Source organism: Lissotriton helveticus, chromosome 7 (assembly GCF_964261635.1).
Source record: "Lissotriton helveticus chromosome 7, aLisHel1.1, whole genome shotgun sequence".
NCBI classification, from domain to species: Eukaryota; Metazoa; Chordata; class Amphibia; order Caudata; family Salamandridae; genus Lissotriton; species Lissotriton helveticus.
In genome coordinates, this window is record NC_136068.1 from 815,001,614 (window position 1) to 815,022,446 (window position 20,833).

General features: G+C 47.6%; 1 protein-coding gene across 1 annotated transcript in view; it reads right to left on the reverse strand.

Moving 5' to 3' along the window:
- Positions 1–20,833, reverse strand: part of SEC24A (SEC24 homolog A, COPII component) — a 619,052-nt gene that overhangs the window by 49,284 nt on the left and 548,935 nt on the right. The window contains exon 19 of the mRNA XM_078653273.1: positions 4,068–4,205. Coding sequence (XP_078509399.1) covers positions 4,068–4,205 — 138 coding nt within the window. The remainder of the gene's footprint in view (positions 1–4,067; positions 4,206–20,833) is intronic.

Below are 20,833 nucleotides of genomic sequence, written 5' to 3' on the forward strand. Positions count from 1 at the left end.
CATATGGTTCAATAAAAGGGAATGGATCGCAATGGAAGTTGAACCATAGTGGTAATTGTTTATATATAGCACCAGCACTTTAATTTGCATAACCGTTCATGTTTATGCAGTTGCACTTTATAAGTATATATATATATAAATATATATATATAGAGTGATAATATCATATATGCATACTCCTATAAGCAACAATTGCATTTTAGGATTTGAGTTGAGTTTTTACCAATATGCACTTGCACTTTAGAGGCATTTTGGCAGAATAGGTAGCGCGACTTGTTTAGAAACAGTATTTGCATTTTATACTGGATATACCTGTTACTTTCGAGTTGGTGCTTATGTCTATGCATCAGCACTTTAGGTGACAGCGATGAGAGCACAAGAATAGTTTATAGAAATAACTTCCACTTTAGTTGGGGTGTGGCTGATCCCTGTGGGAAATTGTTGAGAAGTATGCATTTGCACTTTATGTGGTTTGTGCAACAATATTGTTTATGCAGTTGCACTTTATTAGCATATATAGAGTGATAATATCATATATGCATACTCCTATAAGCAACATTTGCATTTTAGGATTTGAGTTGAGTTTTTACCAATATGCACTTGCACTTTAGAGGCATTTTGGCAGAATAGGTAGCGCGACTTGTTTAGAAACAGTATTTGCATTTTATACTGGATATACCTGTTACTTTCGAGTTGGTGCTTATGTCTATGCATCAGCACTTTAGGTGACAGCGATGAGAGCACAAGAATAGTTTATAGAAATAACTTCCACTTTAGTTGGGGTGTGGCTGATCCCTGTGGGAAATTGTTGAGAAGTATGCATTTGCACTTTATGTGGTTTGTGCAACAATATTGGGACACAACCATAATAGTAGGTGATCCAATAAAAAAATTTATACATATTGGTTGCACTTATACTTTATCTTGAAATAATAATAGATGCATAGGATATTCACAATAGAAAAATAGGAAATTATATATAGGCATTAGCAATTTAATACTGTGGTTTAACAACAATATATATGCCATTGGGCTGTATTGAAGAAACATGACACTCCATTAAATATGCAATTTACAACAGTTGTAAACCTGTGCAGTATGGCAGGTATTTAATTGGTTGAGCATTATCATTTAATAATGAATTTTCAGTTGTAGAATTTCAATTTCTGGTCCACACATAAAGTGATCATCATACCTCTAAAAACTAAAATTTTACATGTAGTGCGAATTTGGGATTTATGGCACGGCGTGCAATCAGAAGTAACTCCAATGTGGCTGAAACTGTGAGACATGATGGAGAAGTAGGTGGTCCAGATGCTGTTGACAGGAAATTAATGAAGAACATAACACAGTTTAAAAAGAAATATATGGTGGTTGTGGGTCATGGGGTTGCCTGGTTGAAGGTGTAAGCCAAAACGCGTTGGCGTTCCATGTTGGGTGTTGCTGTTTAATGAAATACAGCAACTGTTTAATGAAAAACAAAACCAATGAGCACTTTGCTAGTGTTCTCACATCCGCCATGATGCATTTAGGCATACCTGGCCTTGATCACATGACATCCTGTAAAGTTTACACCCTTTTAGAGTGACATAGTGTTAGTTGATTCTATGATAGACAAAATACTTCTAAATACTCAAACAAAATCTACCCCTCGACATTTCTTGGCTGTAAACATATCACGGATACTGTGAACAAATGGTCAAGTATATTATTCTTAATTTTTTCTTTTTGTTTGCACAAGATAAAAGACATTGTTATTGAGTTTAAACCATACATAAGGTCTATATGTGCATAGTGGCCAATCCCTATATTAAAATACTAATTATTAGAACACCTATGCAAAATTACGTATTTTTACAATGTAGGCAATTATTCAATTAAAAAATGGCAGATTGCCATAATTTCATATAATTCATATAACCAAATAGTACACTGGGGCAAAATCTGCAATAAAAAGTGCATAATGCATGTTGTACGTTTTGATTAAATGCCATTTGTTTATTCATTATCAAAACAATCTCCACAATGATTCCTTTACTATGTTATTTTTTGATCGATGTGGTCTTAGTGTATCTTGTGGTTTTATGATCTTCTATAACCACTCAATCCTTTAAAGAGCTCCATTTTTGTGAACTATCTCTTGCCTCAATACCGCCCTTGTGGGCAAAGTATACCAGCCAAACTTATATCCCTTAAAGAGACTAAGTGCTTTTAAAAGGCCAACAATGTGCCTATTATTGTACAATATAAACTTAACATGTTTGCTGCCTATTTAAATACACTTTCTTACAGAAATCCCCTCATGTTTCACTTAAAAAAATTATATAATGCATATCATAATCAACATGTAAAACCCCTTGGAATAGCAAGACCAATTCTTTTTGTTAAGGGCATTGCTTAAAGATATCCATATAGGGGAAGGAACAGAAAAGAAAAAGCTCAAAAGCCAGTTACTACAGATATATATATATATATATATATCTCTTCACTAGCACTGAGCCCATTAGGATTTTTCCTCTAAATCTAAAATATTTCTTGTTTCCAGTCTACACAATATTGCTTCTCGATTGCCTCCTCGCCTCAAATTAGGTACTGTGTCAATTACAAAATATTTACTGTAACTCACATTATTTTTATGTGTCTTCTTGAATTGATGAGCCACTGGATATAAGGGATCCATGTTAGTTATTGCTCGGATATGTTGCAAAATGCGTTTATGCAACTACAATTTCATACTCACTATATAGTTTAATTAATATATACATGCAAGTAAATACACATCAAAACCAATTCTGCCGGTAAGGAGTTTGTCTATTTTACAGGCTTTTTATGAAACGGAGTATCATATTGTGATGTATTTACACCAAAGTGGCATGCCGAGCAAGCATTGCATCTAAAAAATGTTTTTGAGAGGAAAGGCAATTGCAGACATACAACAGTTCTGGACTACTGCTGACAAGGGCATTGCTCATTGAAAGTGATCTTTTAAAGGTGATGACCGGTCTCTTTGGGAGCAGCGTGCCAATGATAGGATAGCTTAAAATGAATAGCCACTGTTTCCTTACTATAGTTCTTAGTTGCCGCTCGTTTGCTATATGTCATGATTAGTCGATCTACGGTTTTTGGGTCGCATTGTTTGGTGTCCATGTTTGATTGTCTGTTAAATATATTGACCCTATTTATTTTTCTGTTTTTGAGATAGCTGGATGAATAATTTGGGCAGAGTAACCACAGGCAAGGAATCTTAGTTTAGAGTTAAATTGGGCCTTTTTAAGTTCTTCTTCCTCACAGCTACATATTCTTTTTAACCTGAGCAGCACGCATATCTCCATCCATCCATCCATCCATCTCACACTCACACACTCACACACTCACACACTCACACACTCTCACACTCTCACACTCTCACACACTCTCTCACACACACACACACACACACACACACACACACACACACACACACACACACACACACACACACACACACACACACACACACACACACACACACACACACACACACACACACACACACACACACACACACACACACACACACACACACACACACACACACTTTTTGGTTGGGGCTCTCAGGTGGACTGCCTTTATTTCTACAGCTATTTTAAGAGAATTCACGGCGAAAAAGGGACTATTAGGATAGTACAGTCTGTTAAACATGTTAGCGTAAGTGGTGGAGACTCAGAGGGAATGTCAAACTGCTTTCTCGTAATCTATTACACCCCAACTCAATTATTCAATGTTCCCCCCCCCCAAAAAATAATTCTGACAAAATCCTACTAAGAGGTAAACATCTTAGGGAATGCAGAAAAAAGTCTCTATAAGCCATTATAACGTTTGTTATCATGGTGAGTGTTTTGGAGATACGCATAGGAGGGTTTATATTGGGGATCACCAGAATTCACTTTGTGGGCGGATGTACATATACAACCGGCTTTTCTCTTCGGCAATATTTTATGATATTTAGTAGAAAATTCACACCTTTGTAAGTTGAAATTAAGGAGGCAGTAGCAGTAGGTGAAAGGAAGGCAACACATCTTACATACCTCATCAGTCAAATTGTCAACTCTGTATAAATTGGGATGGGTCATTAGCATGAAGAATACAAGGGGCTGGTTCTTTATTTGACACATAGCAAAGGTACGCTCATCCAAACGTGTGTTTGTTCCTGTCTGGAAGGCTTTCTGAAAGAAAAGAATAAAATGACATTAAGGAAACGAGTGCCCGCAAGTCAATAAGGAATTTAACATCATATGTTTATCTCCCATTTCTAAGCATGCATTTCTCACAAGTGCAAGCAGCACAGCACACAGGTACAATTTTGAATATGAAAAGGGAAACTTATGAGAACTAGGGTTTGAATGGGGGAGGGGCACAGGGGGTGAAGGAAGATTGGGGAAGCGAACAATGCACTTTTTAAATTAATATCTTAAACAACATTTAGAAAAAATGGTATAACCTTCAAACTTTTGACAGTGATTAAGAGTGGATTAACCATGGCCTTCTACCTAAAGCAACCCTATTATCAAACTCCATGCCTATTTCCTTTCCCAGAAATACCAAGGTTTACCAGCCAAAAATAGGTGTTTACTTCCTCTTCGTCTTAACATCTTTCTCATAGTTGTGCATTACAACTATTCTTGGAAAGAATAAGCAAATTACTATTCACTCACATTAACTCTGCATTTTCCTGGCTAGACTCAGACAACTTTTCTTTTTATAAAAGACTGAGAAGTAAAACCATGATCTGTAAAGAAGGGGAATCTATGAATTTGACGAGCACCAGACACTATAGATTACAAATGATTTAACCTGGTTATAAGCAAATCTAACTCAAGAGTACTGGGAGACACAAGGTTGGTTGTACAGAGAACTACTGAAAGGGAGCTAATTCTGGCGATACTCTATTAATTACATTTTTCAAACTTCAATGGCCATGGCATCAGGGTAAACCCCATGACAACATCGGCCACGTCAGAGCCTGGATGTTAGAACAAGACATTTCAGGAAAAGTGCCTGGCAGTAATCGGCATCTGCTCTAACACATGGATTTGGACAGAAGATTGCTAAAGGTATGTACTAAACTCTTGAGACCATATCCGGATGTGGCTCCAAATCAAAACACAGTTATCACTGTAGCTCTGCCTCAAATACAATAACCCTTTAAAACCAACTGTCCAAGTAACCAAATACCTCGGCAAGAACGAACAAGTTACTTACATTCAGTAATGTTCTTTCTGCTACATACTGTGGCTCAGTGCAGATTCCAACCTTTTGAGTATTCCCCTGGTGTCAGACTGGACCTGGAAACAGTTTAAGCAGTACTCGTGCGCTCTAGTAGCTGGCTCTGTGCAGCTCTGCATAGATGTTTCACTACGGAAATGCTGTGTCGAAGCACATATAGGCGCCACACATGCACACTGATGCAGTTTCTTTCAAAGCTGTCCGTGCCACCAGCTGCAGAGCCATCAAATTGGCTTTGATAAGGTGTGCAGATCTCTACATTTGGGAACTTTTCAGGCGGAGAAAAGCCCAGTCCACAGAATGGGAAGGATTAGTGAGGAATCCATGGTTAGAAAGAGCATCTACCATAAAGTGTGTTACAGAAGCAAATAACTTGTTCTTCTGATACTTGCAAGGACAGATTCCTCACCTTTTGAACAGATATCAAAGCAGTATCTAGTAACACAAGAAGGGTATAAAGTTCCCCGATGGGACTGTGAAATTAGGAGTGTGCGTGTAGCGTAGAGGACAGTAAAAAGGGAGGGGGAATTCTCTTTTTGGAACTAAAACCCTCACACACCCAGCAAGCTAGGTGTCATGCTTCATCATATGGGTTCTGCTCCTCGTCAGACTGGCGCTGCAATGTCTGACGGGCACCCGTAAAGGGGCTCTTTATTGGAGATCTTTTGTTCCAGCCATATGGTGCAAGCGTGTGAGAGGGCAAGTGAAAGTGTAGTCATGAAGTGGTGGTGAGTTAAAAAAGGTGGGTCAGCCCACAGGGAACTTTATTAGCGTGGCTGACTCCCTTAGTTAAAACGGTGGGAGGGGAGATACGTGCTGGGAAGGTTCACAGCAAAATATCTACAACCCTCTGATCAGGTCGACATGTTTCTTGCAATCATTGCAATTCTTCAGGACCTAAGTGCTCAGTACTACACAGTGAATATTAAATTACAACCTTATATCTTGAGGTCAGTAAACAAGCAGGCCGGCTGGACCTGCTTATAGTGATGCAACCTAGAAGGGAAGGGAGAGCACACAGCAGTGAAGGCAGTCAGTGTGGTACTCCATTATTAACTAGGTACATAGTTCTCTACGCAATTGAAGACACACTAGTGACAAGAATTAAAAACAGTGGGTGTTGTTTAGACAAAGAACACCCGTAGTGGTACTTAAAAATCTCAAGTGAGACTGCAAATGATAGGATACGGGTAATACAGTGTATAGTGTAAAGCTTACCGTAAGAATTTCCCTAAGGTGACCCGCAATCTGCTCCTGTGGGACCTGCACCTTTGAGTAAGGTACCTAAGGGAGGAAACAGAGGGGAGAGGGAACCTTAGTGGGAGCCAGTAATCAGTCGTAGTTAAGGCGTCACTTGGCTCGATGGGCGGGGCTCGGGGATGGAGCCGTCACTCATGTATACCTTTCTCCCTACTCGGAGCGGTATGGCTGGCAGCCTGAGCATTTACACAGCGGCGGTGAGGGCAACTGACTCCCCCCTCCACAAGGAAGTCAAAGACTAAATGCTTGACAAAACGAGATCAGCCCCCCCCCCCCCCCCACTCCACACACAGTAGCTAGCGGAGGGAGAGAGCCGGGGCCGACACGGTCGCGCCAGCCTGACAGAAAGCAACCAGGTGGGGACCGATGTGCCCTATCTAGACTGCAAGTGCAAGGCAGCCCCCGCAGCAACTGGGAAGCGGCGGCTAGGCTACACAATCGAGAACCGGCACATTGAGCCCGGAGCGTCACATTTAGCCCGGACCGTCACAATGGCGAAATCGGACATGGCATCAAACACCGAGTTGGAGCATGAAAACTTAACCAAGTGGTGTGCGGTCTCTGCCTGCAACACCTACCCCCACGCGGTATCCTGTCGGTACCTGGAGCGACTGGTAGAGAGTCCGAACAAACATCCTCCTTCTTGTAACCATCGCGTTCACGACCAGTGGGATCTGCGGGGGCCGTGGTCACACGGCTCGTTCCCGCGCATGCGCATTGCTGGAAAAGGTATGCATTCACTGCCCCCGTGCGAGCCGAAGTCTCAACAGTGCCAATGCGGCGGCCATCTTAGGTATGAGAACGATCCCTATATAATGCTGAAGTCTATAGGGAGTGTGAAACTATTAGGGCCTCACAAATGAGTCCTGTCCTGTATTCGAACGCTATAACTATAACCAATGATAGTACAAGCTATAGGATAACTTGAGGCTTGGGAAGGGATTAGTTATTTACAAAACGCTGATATTGGCTCTTCACCTCCCCATAGCGGTGGTTGTAAACAGGTACTGCGTTGTGGTCGCACGGTATCGTTATCAGCGGTATAGGTGTCATGAACACCGGACATAGAGGGGAGTGAGTCCGATGTACGTGCTGTTAGAGAGGCTAGTGGTGGCCATGTTATCACATGTTTGGTGCATTGTCAATATCCCTAGATCTTAAGGGAAAGTTAGTCAGGTATAATAAATATAGAAATGAGCCAGAATATGACGGTGGCTGAGAGTACGGTGAGAGCAGGCAATGAACTAAGTATTGAGACAACAGTGTCTGCACATACAAGTCAAGTGAATCAGTGCATCAAAGCAGTATCTCCCAGGTGGTGCATCTGATCTGGCTAAAACCAAATGGGCTTACAAGACCAAGCAGTAAAAATGCCAATCTCAACAGACCTAGCTGTTTAGAGTGTAATGCTTCATAAGGAGTGAGGCACCCTGTATGCAGCCTTGGCTCTGGTGGAATAAGCCCGCAAACCTTCAAGGGACTGCTTCTGAGCCAATGTGTAGCATACTTTAATGCAGAGCACAATCCATTGGGAGATGGTCCTCTCCTGCCTTCTGTGCTCTAGCAAATCCCCAAAAGAGCTGATCTTCCACATGAGGTTCCCTGTTAGTCAATGTTAAAGCTAAGAGCCATTTTAGGATCCAGCCAAGTTTCTCTTACCTTACTGCAAAAACGACAAAAAATACATAAACAAAACAGGTACCCTTTAACAGAGGCAGCCAGGGATTATTCTGCAATGGTATGTGCGGGGAATAGAGGAGGTCAGCATTCAAATAGTGTTGTAACCTAACCCAAGTCCAGTATGTGGTATGCAATGTTTGCACCTCGGACGGTGGCCTGGGAAGGCCTCGAGGTATAATAGAGGAAAAAGAGCAAGAGCAGGCTTGTGACCACTCCGGTTTCAAATATTGCAGTCTAGTGTCAGGGTGGTACCAATTGTACTCATAATGTACTTGCGCAACCAAGTCATATAAATAAAAAGCAGGGACACAAATCCTCTGAGCTGGTATGGCATAGTCAAAGTACACCAACTGATTCTAATCTAATTAGCATACCTCAAAGCATATAAAAAATGTGGCTGTAAGGGCTATGGTAACATTTGGGAACAAGAAGAGAAACCAGGGCAGCACCATCATTTTAATGATGCCAATTCTATCAGCAATCGAGAGCGGAAGTTTGATCAAACGATCAATTGGTTTCTCCTGTCTATCGACTTCAGGTCCGTAGTTGAGACAGATAACCTCTGGAGCACTCAGACGCAAGAAGATGGCCAGGTATCGGAGGAGGGGGTGGGGGGAGCACGGGGTAGGCAGAGCACCAGCGTAAAAGGTGTAGTGGCATCTGTCAGTGGGAAAATCTCCTATTTCTGCCAATTCATGGCGAGGCCAGAGTAAACTCCAAAGCGCACGATTTCTTAAAGCAAGGGAGGGAGATTAGTGTTGGGGTCTCGAACGAATAGCATCTCATCATCAGCATAGAATGAAGTCAACCCGCACTGTTGATGTAGCTCCTGCAGATGCCGCACAAGTTGGTCCATGGCAAAGAAAACAAGAGGGGCGATAGAGGGCACCCTTGTCTGGTGCCACACAATAGAGCAAATTGATCGGTTAGGTCGCCATTTACTCGAAGCTGGGCCAGCAGGCGTGGGTACAGGGGTCGGATAAGAGCCGAGAAGCCCATAGGGACTCCTAATTTCCGGAATGTGGTGTGCAGAAAGGACCATTCCAGTGAGCTAAAGGCTTTTTCGGTGTCTAACATTATTGCAGCGGCGGAAAGTTCAGGACTGATTTGGGTAAGAACCACAAACACTGTGCGGAGCTTAGCCGATGTGGATCGGTTTGGGACAAAAACAGTTTGGAATGGGCAAATTATCTTATCTACCAATAAGGAAAGGCACATGGCCTTTCATGAAATGGGGAACCAATAGGGTCTTGTAGTTTTTATAGAATACGCCCGTCAATCCATCAGTGCTAGGGGCATTGGCACCTTGTAAGTCGTCACTGGCCTGCAAGATTTCATCAGCAGTGATAGGCGAGGCCAGGAACTGATGCTGCCCATTGTAGAGGCAAACCATAGCCACCTCGGTTAGGTAGTCGGTGAGTGCGACCCACAGGGGGTGACCGCGAGGTATATAAAAAGGTGTAACAGGAGAGAAAAGCAAATGTAATGTCTTCCCGCATGTTTGGTGATACAGAGTCCTCTAATGTACACTTTAACAGCTTCCCAAAGGGTAGCCTGCAGCTCCACTAGGCCAGTATTTAACTGAAAATATTCTTCTATGGCATCTCGCCGCGAAAAACTTCGTCATTTACTGCCTCAGCGGGGGATGTGCCAGGGAGCGCGAAGGCGCACAACAGTGGGGTTGCGGAGGGTCAGAAATACTGGTGAGTGATATGATAGCGTGACCGGGAAGTGTTCAATTACTTTAACAGCTAGCATAAGCTTGGGAGAAAGATACCGATGGTCTATGCGTGACCAGGTTCCGTCGTGAGGAGCGGAGTAAAATGATTATTCCCTATTGGTGGGATTTCGGGCTCGCCAAGCATCTGCTAGGAGGAAGGTCTGCAATAGGGAGGCGAATGCCTGCACTGAATGAAGCTTAGTTATCTGTTCAGTACCAGTCGTGTCTGACAAAAGGGTCAAGTGTAAGATTAAAATCGCCTCCCATTAATATAGTGTCTGCGGATAGCGGAATTGTGTGCAGATATGTTAGGAAAAAACTCAGGTGAATCAACATTTGGGGCATACACCTTAACCAGTAGGAGGGTCTCAGTCCACATCATTACAGCAACTAAGCGGTCTCGACTTTCAGGATCAGCAACTACTTCTCGTACCCTGAAAGAAATTGATTTGTGGATCAGGATACATACCCCCCTAGAGAAGATACTATAACTAGCAAAAACAGGTTATCTCCCCACTGTGATGGAAAGCGGTTGGTAGAATGTGGAGTGTAATGAGTTTTCTGTAGAAACACCACCTGAACAGAGTGCTTGGCAAGGTAAGATAGGACTGGTCGCCCTTTTCGTGAATTGGAGATTCTTGTGACATTCCATGTAATACATTTCAACAGTAGTGTCCCAGATCCTTCAACTGATGGGGTCATTTAAACGGTTAAGAGGTGTGTATGTGTGGGGATGTGTAGGATATGCACATGCATGGTCAACAGCGTAATTAATTTCCTGTAGAAAAATCAAAGTAAACAACACTAAATAACCCTAAGCTCCAAACCAGGACCCACATTAGATAATAAACAACCAATATCCGGAGAATCCCTTCATTCCCCGATTAAGAAACTGATAATTCAAACTGTAGGAGAACTCCTAGGGGGAGGCAACACCCATTGGAGACCGCCCAAAAAAGTTTATATGTCTTGATAAATCATAGTGCAGCCAACAGAAGTATGGTGCCAAGGGTGCACACCCAAAGGTCCAGCATGCCACAGCCCAGGAACCCGACACCAGACCAGCGAAGGACAGCAGGGGGACCGAGTGTACAGCATAGGGGGCAACAGTTCGAGAAGATCCTCAAGAGACTGCCGATTACGATTGAGAGGATGCGACAGCTCCATCAGTTGTATTGAGAGCAGGTTCCACTAGATGTTGTTTCCAAAAACTAGCAGCTTCTGCTGGTGAATCAGAAACATGGGTTTGCCATTTATATGGATGGAAACTCATGCCAGGTACAGCATGGCATATATTTGCTTTCTGAAGCGTGCTTTTAATGTCTAAAAATTTACAGAGTGCCTCCAGGACCATAGGTGTAAAGTCCAGGATGAAGTAAAGTGCCATGCCTGATGTTGAATAGTCCCCGTGTCACGGACTACTCGAAGAGCTGTGTTTAGGTCATAGAAGTTGAGGAGCTTAGCGATAATGAATCGCGGAGGTGTGCCAGGTGCTAGCCTCAGGGCAAGTGATCAGTGGGCTCTCTCCACTGCGAAGGTCGAGGAAAAAGCCAACCAGCCATAAAGATCCGCAAGGAACTGCTCAACATAGGTATTCATGGGGCCAGTATTCATAGATTCTGCCACACCGGTTATACAACTATTATTCCGGTGCGATGGCATCTCCAAATCTTCCACCATGGAAGCAACCGCCTTAAGGAGACGTTCGGCTTATTTTCTTGATGGTGGCAGGCTGAGCCTCCTCTAGGTCTGATATTCGCTGTTCAGCGGCATATATGCGGGTCCCATGTTGTTCAATACGGCCATGCATATCATCCAACTGGGCCGTCAATGTGTTGAGCCGCGCATGGATAGATTTAAAGCCAGTTCTGCCACTATTGCTGCAGCCCCATCTAAAGAAGGAGCCCCTGCCCCAGGTGGTTCATCATTCTTCTTGCAGCAAGGGGTTTTGGCTGCATCACACAAAAGTTGGCACTGTTTGGGGTTGCTGCACCCAATCGTGTGGCAAAATGACACTATAATGTAGGCGATGGGATAAAAGGTCGTGACTATAAGGCAACCCTCGGTAGCTACTAGCCCCCAAGTCTTCAAACTCTCTGAAAGAAAGAGTTACTGGCACACTTCAGCTCGCTGCAAGAGCTGTTTGAGAAAGTACAGCAAGGTGCAGAATGCAGCAGCGCTATGTCTGTAAGCAGTAAACCACCAGGCAGTCACCAACATGTAGTCATCCACCTAGCGCCCAGAACACAACTCCAGCAGTCCTCGCCAATCACCTGAAACGGGGAGAAGGGGGCCCCTCAAACCTGGCGCTTAATGCCCGTCATGTAATGCTGCACTAGCACATGACACCCGTCGGCTCAGGTGAAGCACTGGTCATGGGAAGACCAAAAGGGGGTGGGAGGGGGGGGGGGAGTAGCGCTGTAGCTGAAAACGAGCACTCAACCACCGCAGCCTGTTGCAGGTAAACTATACAGCGTAGGGCATGTGCTTCGGCCTTAGTGGGGAGCTCTCCACTCCAAGCAGGTACAATGTCCATTAGAAGTCCCCGGTCTCAATTTTAGTAGAGCCACAGCCCTGCACGCACGTGACCATGCCCTCAGGCTCTCCGGCGGACCCTGTTGACGTGTGGCCTTCGAGGGCCACGTCAGGCCACGAGCAGTGCAGGCCACGACGTCTCGCTCACAGGTTTTAACTGACCTGAGCAGCCTGGGCAGCGCCGCAAACCAAGGGGCGTCTCCACCCCAGTCACCGTCGCGAGGAAGTCTGTACAGAGACGCAAGGCTTCATTTATGTGCTGGCTGCTCTGGAGCTTCATGGTCGAGCGGCCATCTTGGTGCTCGGCCCGGCCACGCCCCTTGGGCTCTTTCTTAAGATAGGTGAAAGGTATTGGAATTTGATGGGTTGTCCAAAGGCTGCAGCCCAGGTGGATCAGGGAGCAGCCTTGATGAAGTAGCGAAAACCTCAAATGGTTGCACTTCGTCGCCTGGCATCAGAGGCTCCTTGGTCATGGTCTGGCGTAAGTTGTGGCCCCAGAATCAGGGTTGGCAATGTATCTAGTGTGGAGCTTGCACTGAGGGTGGACCTGACAGCAGAGACCCAAGTGGAGCCCCCTGGGTTACTTGGGGCAAGGAGGTGCGCTAGAGGGGGCCAGTAACGTGTAAAGAACCAGAGCAAGGCTTCACGGAATTCTGCAGTTTGCTTCGGCATTGCAGACATCCCAGAAACTTCGGGTTACCTCTGGAAAACAGTCGGAATCTGCTCTGGTGAGGAACAGCTTTGGGAGCAAGACTGGGAGGCACATTGATGCCTTCTTACCATCTCTGGAGTTCAAGGGTGGAAGGAAGGGGCACGGTCCCACTTCGACAATTTCTGCTTCTGTTTTGACTTACCTGATGACTTCAATGGCGATAAAGATTAGCCACTGGAAGGACTTCGGGAGCAGGAACGAGACATACCCTTCGACCGGTCATGACGAGGAGTCTTCCAGTGCCTGGCAATGTAGGGTTTCGCCTCATGTCCCAGATGGCCTTAGGATTCATCAAGGAGCTGCATACCTTGAAGTTGTGTTCCAACCCGAGGCACCAAAGGCATATCGGATGCGAGTATGTCACAGACACTTGTTTGCATAAGTCCCTCCAAGGTATCAACTCTGTAGTCTTGGGAGGTGACATTTTCCATTACACACTGGATATCTGAAACAATTTTGGAAATACTGGATTTTTTAAACAATTTTGGAGCTTAAAGTCTTTTGAAGAGACGAGGAGTAGCCCTGGAGCCTTGTGGCTTGGAAAGAAACAACTAACATCAGCACGCCTGAGTGGTGCCTATATTCTGCTCCGCGCTTCACTTCTGGAGTAGAACAACATTGGCGCGGAGCCACATGACACCACCTACTGGTGCACAGGGGTACTGCTTAAAATGTTTCCTGATTCATTTTGATGCCTGGGGAATATTCAAAAGGTGGTGAATGTGCAGCTAGAAATATCTATGCAAAATTATCAACATTACCAGATTATAGAAGGCTGTCACCCAGATGGCAACATGCTACAAGACGATATACACTAGCAATTGGTTATGGTGATATTAACCCCTTGTGTGCTAGTGACGAGCTCAGCTCGTCATGAGGGACGGTTGAGCTGCCCTCATGACGAGCTGAGCTCGTCACAGCCGTTGGAACGTTTGCACGCGGAGATAATTTCCCCACTGTGCTGAACGCTCCAAAACAGGTGTGGTCGTGACGAGCTCAGCTCGTCATGAGGGCAGCTCCACTGTGCCTCATAACGAGCCAAGCTAGTCACCCGCACAGCGGGCGCTGCGCGCGGCCCCCCTCCCCCCGCTCAGCGGGGGGGGGACGGGGGGTAACACCACGCAGCTAAGGGGTTAACGGCACCGGTAGGGATAACCGTTTACTTCTGTTACTAGTCAATAACTATTTTATGAACTACAAATTTATGGCACATGCTAGTGGTGTGTGAGCAAAAAGTTGACACTACAATAAATGTATGATGGATCCAGATGTCTGAGCATACATTAATGAATGAAAGCATGAAAAGAGATGAACTAGTGAGAGTGACCAGGATGGCTCTGTATATCATGGGTGTAAATATGCCAATTCCTCCATTCTTAGTTGTTTTTGAGCAAAGAGCATGTCATTAAATACCGAAAACAAAGGAAATTACATTGTGATTGCGGAGACTACGACAGTGGGTGTATTCTCACACATAGTCCAAAATATGACTATTTATACAACCAACAAGGTTCAACAAACAAGACACAGAACCAGACCAACACAGAAGGCAAACAAATAGTAGCCAATGTAACAAGTGATTCTGATACTGATGCATCGAGACAAACAAGCACAGTTTCTGAAGTCCAAATAACTAAAAGACCGGCAAGTTTTTTAGAGGAATTCCGGTTTCTAAGGACACGCCGCAAGAAGGAAGCAGAAATGCTACAACCACCAGTATTCAAACGAAATCCAGCACGAGAACGTCCAAGGGGAAGAGCAAGAGGCAGGGGAGATCGCAACAGACGACTCAAGCAGAGGAGAAGAAAAGAACAACATAAAACCAATGGGAACCAAACGAGGTGGTTACAAGAAAATAAAATAAAGATGGATGAACAAACGGTAAACAGAACGATAATTAATCTCTCATCCAGAACACTAACTTTGAAAGAAAAACAAACTCTCTGTCTAGGACTCACCTTCTGTCCTACTGAACTCTTTGACTATGCGGAGACAAGGGTAGACATTTTAAAATTCATTAGGAAGCTGAAATTGTCCAAATTGCACTCTTTGGCGAAAAAGAAACCAGGACTAGATCCAGAAGGGGCTGAAAGTGCACCTGAACTCACAGTGGGGGATGTAGATATGCTCCAAACTGTTTACTCCCTAGGAGGTCTTTCATCCGATAATGAACAAGACCCACAGGTCGTAGGTGTAAGAGAGACAAGAACAGATGGGGCGTAAACACATCTTTTAAACCTAAATCTGTGTTCTATCCTACCATGCCCCACGATTCGATAGATACCTTCCACGAAGTAGTGACCAGAGAATTAACTAAACTTAAACATACTCGTCCCGAAGTTAGGAAGGGAGACATTAACCTCACTAAAGAACAGATGGAATTTATCTTCTCTATAGCTGAGCATAAAAACGTCATTTTAAGACCCTCAGATAAAGGAGAAACATTGTCCTGTGGGGTAGAGAAATGTATGTGAAAGAAGCTCTGTATCAACTAGAGGGTGGTAATTTCTATTGCAAAAGTAACATGAGTGAATATAACACAAGTATCACAGAAACATGGGAACAACTTAACGAATGGCGCACCGAGGGGCTACTTTCTTGGCACGAATTTCGTTTCCTCAAAAGAGACTACCCTAAATCACCCATTTTTTACCTTCTACCGAAGGTCCATAAGAACCCTAGGGAACCTCCGGGCAGGCCCATAATCTCATCTATTGGAAGCATCAATGAGAATGTATCAAAATACATTGATCATGGGGGCGTGGCTTGAGCGGCGATGTGAGCGGACGTGCTCTTGCGGAGCTCCCGCTGCTGCTGGCCTATTCATACGCTATTATTGCGGTTCCTGGGGTGCCTGACCTCTCCCCTTCGTGCCCCTGAGAGGTGGACAGCTGAGATCGTGGGTCCGCAGGCTGAGTCGGAGCAGTGGTGCCCTGAGAGACATTCAGTGCGGGCGGACGACTCGGCGCGAACAGAGCCCGCCATTCCGCCATTTTGATGCCCTGCAGCGGCGGCTCGCTAACTGTTGAGATAGAGGTGCGGTGGGCGCAGACGGACATCTAGTCGCTCCCCTGACCCCCGCAAAGTGGTGGACGTACCTTGATTGTGTGCCCGCGGGTCAGCCTGAGGCGGAGGAGTCCTGGCCGTGCTTTCATGACCGGACGGGTGCCCAGCGAGACCGGAGCCCGACAACTTGCATCCCTGAAGCGGAGGTTCGCGGATTGCCGACCGAGCGGTGGGCCGAACGCCGGGTGATCCCACCCCCGCTCCGCTGTGCGCTGGTGAGAGGTGGACACGCCGTGGCTGGGTGTCCGACGGCGACCTGCTGTGTGCGGTGCCCTGGGGGCACTGGTGTGAGCGGATGGCGCCCACCATCTTGGCATCCTGGTGAGAGTGCAGTGACACGGCGGCGGAGTGGCTGCTTGTGGATCGTCCTGGCTGCAACCTGGTGCCCCTCTGTTGCACTGCCGGTGGGTGACTGCCTGCATCGGCGCTGACCTGGCCTTAGCGGGAGTCTCCCGACGGCGAACACGGCGACGGAGTGCTAAGACCCGGCGGTGAGAGGCGTCCACTGCTCTGCTGATGAGGTGAAGCTGCGGTATGTGGTGATATTGAAGAGGTGGCCCTCGAAGTGAGCGATGTCCGCGAGAACAGTGAGGAGGGGGCGCCCTGTAACTGGACAGACCGTCTCCGGGTGCCCTTGCTCAGTGGGTCTAGACTGCATACCTAAGGTGAGCTACCCGGAGGCTTTGGAGGGGGTGTGGGGGCCCACTGTTGTCCTGCTGCTGCGGGAGCTGGGTGATCTGGACTCGGGGCCTTCAGGTGGCCGGGGTGTAGGCCTGCTCCCTATACTACTAGCTAGTGCGCTATCCCGGTGGGCCTGCCCCCCCCCCCCCCCCTGTTATTGCTATTGCTTGCCGTTTGACGCTGTGTGAACACAGAGGAGCGGCGGACCTTGGCCTGCAGGTGGTCCCTCCGGTCACGAGAGACGATGACGCGCACTAATAAAGGCGCCAGAGCCGACCCGGCGGCGGCCCCTAAAGACAACACTGTAGTAGCCATGTGGGGCAAGACGGGGGCGCCGGCGGCCGGGGAGGGCCCATCACGGGTGGCTGCGGACTCCCTGCCGGTTACCCAGGCATTTATGGCCGCCTTTATGACTGACCTTAAGGCAGAGATAGGATCCCTGAGATCTGAGGTGCACTCCTGCGTCGCTGAGCTCAAGAAGGAGGTTACAGAGTTAGGGGACCGTGTTGATGGCCTGGAGAGAACCATGGACACACGCACGGAAGACCAGGAACATCTGTGGCAGCGCCTGATAGCCCTTGAGGAACAGAACATTGAGCTCCAGATCAAGCAGGAAGATTTGGAGAACAGAGGTCGGCGCAACAACCTCCGTATCCGTGGCGTGCCGCTCGGTGAAGAGGGGGAAGACGTGATGGATTACGTGGCGCAGCTCCTTCATGAGGTCCGAGGAGATGAGGACGTGTCGCCCCCCACTCTTGATCGGGCGCATCGAGTGGCGGCCCCTGCGGGGAAGTCGGGCCTTTTACCGGACATCCTAACTAGGGTGCACTTTTTTGTGGAGAAAGAGGAGATTTGGAAACGTGCGCGAGACAAGCCTGACCTCCAATACAAGGGCCACAAAATTCAAATCTTCTAGGATTTGGCGCCTAACACGTTGAAACGCAGACGCGCATTCCGCCCGGTGACGGAAAAGCTGCAGAGCATGAACATTCCCTACCAGTGGGGTCACCCCTTCCCGCTCATTTTCCGTTGGGAGGGTAAACGCAGAGCTTTGAGATCCTACAATGAGGCGGCGCGGCTTCTCCGCATTTTGACTTCTCCCCCGGAGAGCCCTTCTCGACCTCCTTCCCGTAAGAGGACGCCGACTGGACCTGACTGGACCACGGTACCGAGACGACGGCGCACTCCTCCTGCTGCGGAGCCCACTCACATTCAGGCTAAACAGGACGTTATTGCCCACATTCGAGCTCTTGAGGAGGACAAGACTGAATCCGGAGGGCATTCTCCCATGGCATGCCTTCATGCGCCCTGATGACGGATCTACTCATGCCGCATTCCTTCTGATGTACTGTTCCCATGTCTCCTTTTACTGACCCGGGGTCGGGTGGCGGGGAGGGGATCCTGTACACTGGGCTTGGGGCGGTGGGAGCTCCGTGCTTCCTGGTGCGTTCTGATCGCCATGTCCCCCTTGAACTGCCCCCTGGGGAGTGACATCCCGAAGAGCGTTCGAACCTGCGGGTGTAGGATGCTCTATCCTGGGGACAGAGAACTCTGGCCCTGTTGGCCGTGTTTATTTGGTTCATACAGCCAGTCCGGCTGACTGGTTTTTGTTTTCTGTTCTTCGCTATTCCTCTCTTCCTTTCTTTCTTTCTTCCTTCTTGCTTCTCTTTTCTTCTATGTGGGACCTGGGAGGGAGCGGAGGGTGGCGGGTAGGAGAGGTGGAGATTGGATTTTTGTCTGGGGTGTGTGGATGGTGTGTAGATTAGTGAGGATGGTTCCGATAGCGACTTCTGCTGGTCCCTGCCATGGCTAGTAGTATGAATGGCCCCCTAAAGATTCTGTCCCTTAATGTTAAGGGCCTTAACTCGCCCAATAAGCGCAGGCAGATCTGGCACTACCTTCTGCAACATAAGCCAGACATTGTTTTCATGCAGGAGACCCACCTTCTACAGGCTGACACCAGGCGCATGGCTCACCCTAGATACCCTCTCCAGTACTGGGCGGCGGCAGATACGAAAACTGCAGGGGTGGCGATTATGTGCAAGGCTGGCATCAGGCGGGGGGAAGGTAGGCCCTTCCGGAGTGGCGATGGCCGCTTTCTCAAGGTGACTGTTGAGGTGGGACGTCGCCGTTTAACATTGTGCAATGTGTATGCCCTCAATCAGACGCAGGATCGCTTCCTCCGTGACCTCTTGCGGGATCAGATACCACAGGGTAGCCCCTCGCTAATTCTTGGGGGTGATTTGAATGTGGTATGGTGTCCAAAGATAGACCGGAGCGAGGGCTCCTTTAGTGGGGCTGGGGCAATGTCCCTGGCGCTTCGCAAACAGATCGGCGACCTAGGACCGTTTGATGCGTGTCGGTATTTTTCCCCGGACAAACGGGAGTACTCATTTTCTTCGAGCGCTCACCGCTCTTATTCTCGCATCGATTATATGTTCCTGTCTCATTACCTTCTCCGGGATATAGTGGAAGTGGAGATGTCCGACATATCAATCTCGGACCATGCTCATGTAGAACTGCTCCTTCGGGACCCGCGGGACTGCCCCCCCCCCCCGGGAGCGGAAATGGTATCTACCGCCACACATCCTTCGAGATGCAGCGAATGTTGAGGACATTCGTGAGGCCATTACCTCCTACTTTGAGAACAACGACTTGCACGAGACGCCTTTTCCGGTGGTCTGGCATGCCTTTAAGGCCACAATACGGGGTCATATTACGTCTCTTGTGATCGCGAGGGCGCGAGAAGGGAGATCAGTGGAGGACGGCCTGGTGAGGGACCTCAAGGTAGCGGAGGCACAGGATCGAGACGGCTCTACCTTAAAGACGAGACGCCCCCTGGCGAATCTTCGGGGCCAATTACGGCTACTGCGTACGAATAGGGCTGAAGGCTCCCTTTTGGCTTTGAAACAGCTACATTTTGATGGAGGGGATAAGGTTGGGAAGCTCTTAGCGAGGAGACTGAGGGTCAGAGCAGCCAAGTCCCATATAGCGAATGTGGTGCTCCCTAATGGGTCCAAGGCGGCGGCTGCTAGGGATAAACTACAGGCGTTCCGGGATTACTATGCTTCGCTCTACACTGCGGAGCCGCCGACTCCTGCCCTGGTGGAGGAAGTCCTAGAGCAGTACAGTGGGGCGACGTTGAGCCCCCTCTCGGCTGGGCTCCAGGAGGAGTCGATAATGCAAGAAGAGATAGCCTCGCCTCTTAGTGAGCTCAGTCTGGGAAAGACGCCGGGTCCCGATGGACTGCCGCTCTCCTTCTATCGCATGTTTCAACCTCAGCTGGGTCCTTACCTTCTTCGGCTTTTTAACTCTTTCACTGACGACCAAGGCCCCTCTCCGGATATGGGAATGGCGGAAATAGCCTTAATTCCAAAGCCTGGGAAAGACCCCACACTTTGCTCGTCGTATCGCCCGATAGCGCTACTGAATACTGACTAAAATTTACACCAAGGTGCTGGCGAAGCGGTTGGACCCCCATATGCCTGACCTGGTCGACCCGGACCAGGTGGGCTTTATCCGCGGCCGCCAAGGGGCTGATAACGTGCGAAGGATTGCACACCTGGTGGGGAAGGTACATCACTGGCAGATCCCGGCCTGCCTCCTATCGTTAGACGCTGAAAAAGCGTTTGACCGGGTTGACTGGTCATTCCTCCGGGCGGTCCTCTGCAAGATGGGGCTTGGTCCGAAGATGATCACCAGAATCATGGCGCCTTACGCTACACCAAGGGCCAGGGTCCGCGTGAATGGACAGTTAACGGACCCGATCCACATAGGGAGAGGGACTAGGCAGGGCTGCCCTCTCTCGCCCTTACTGTTTGCCATAGCGATAGAGCCTCTGGCGGATATGAGTCGTCGTGATCCGGCCATTCATGGCATCCCGATGGGTGGACAGGACCATAAAGTGGCGCTCT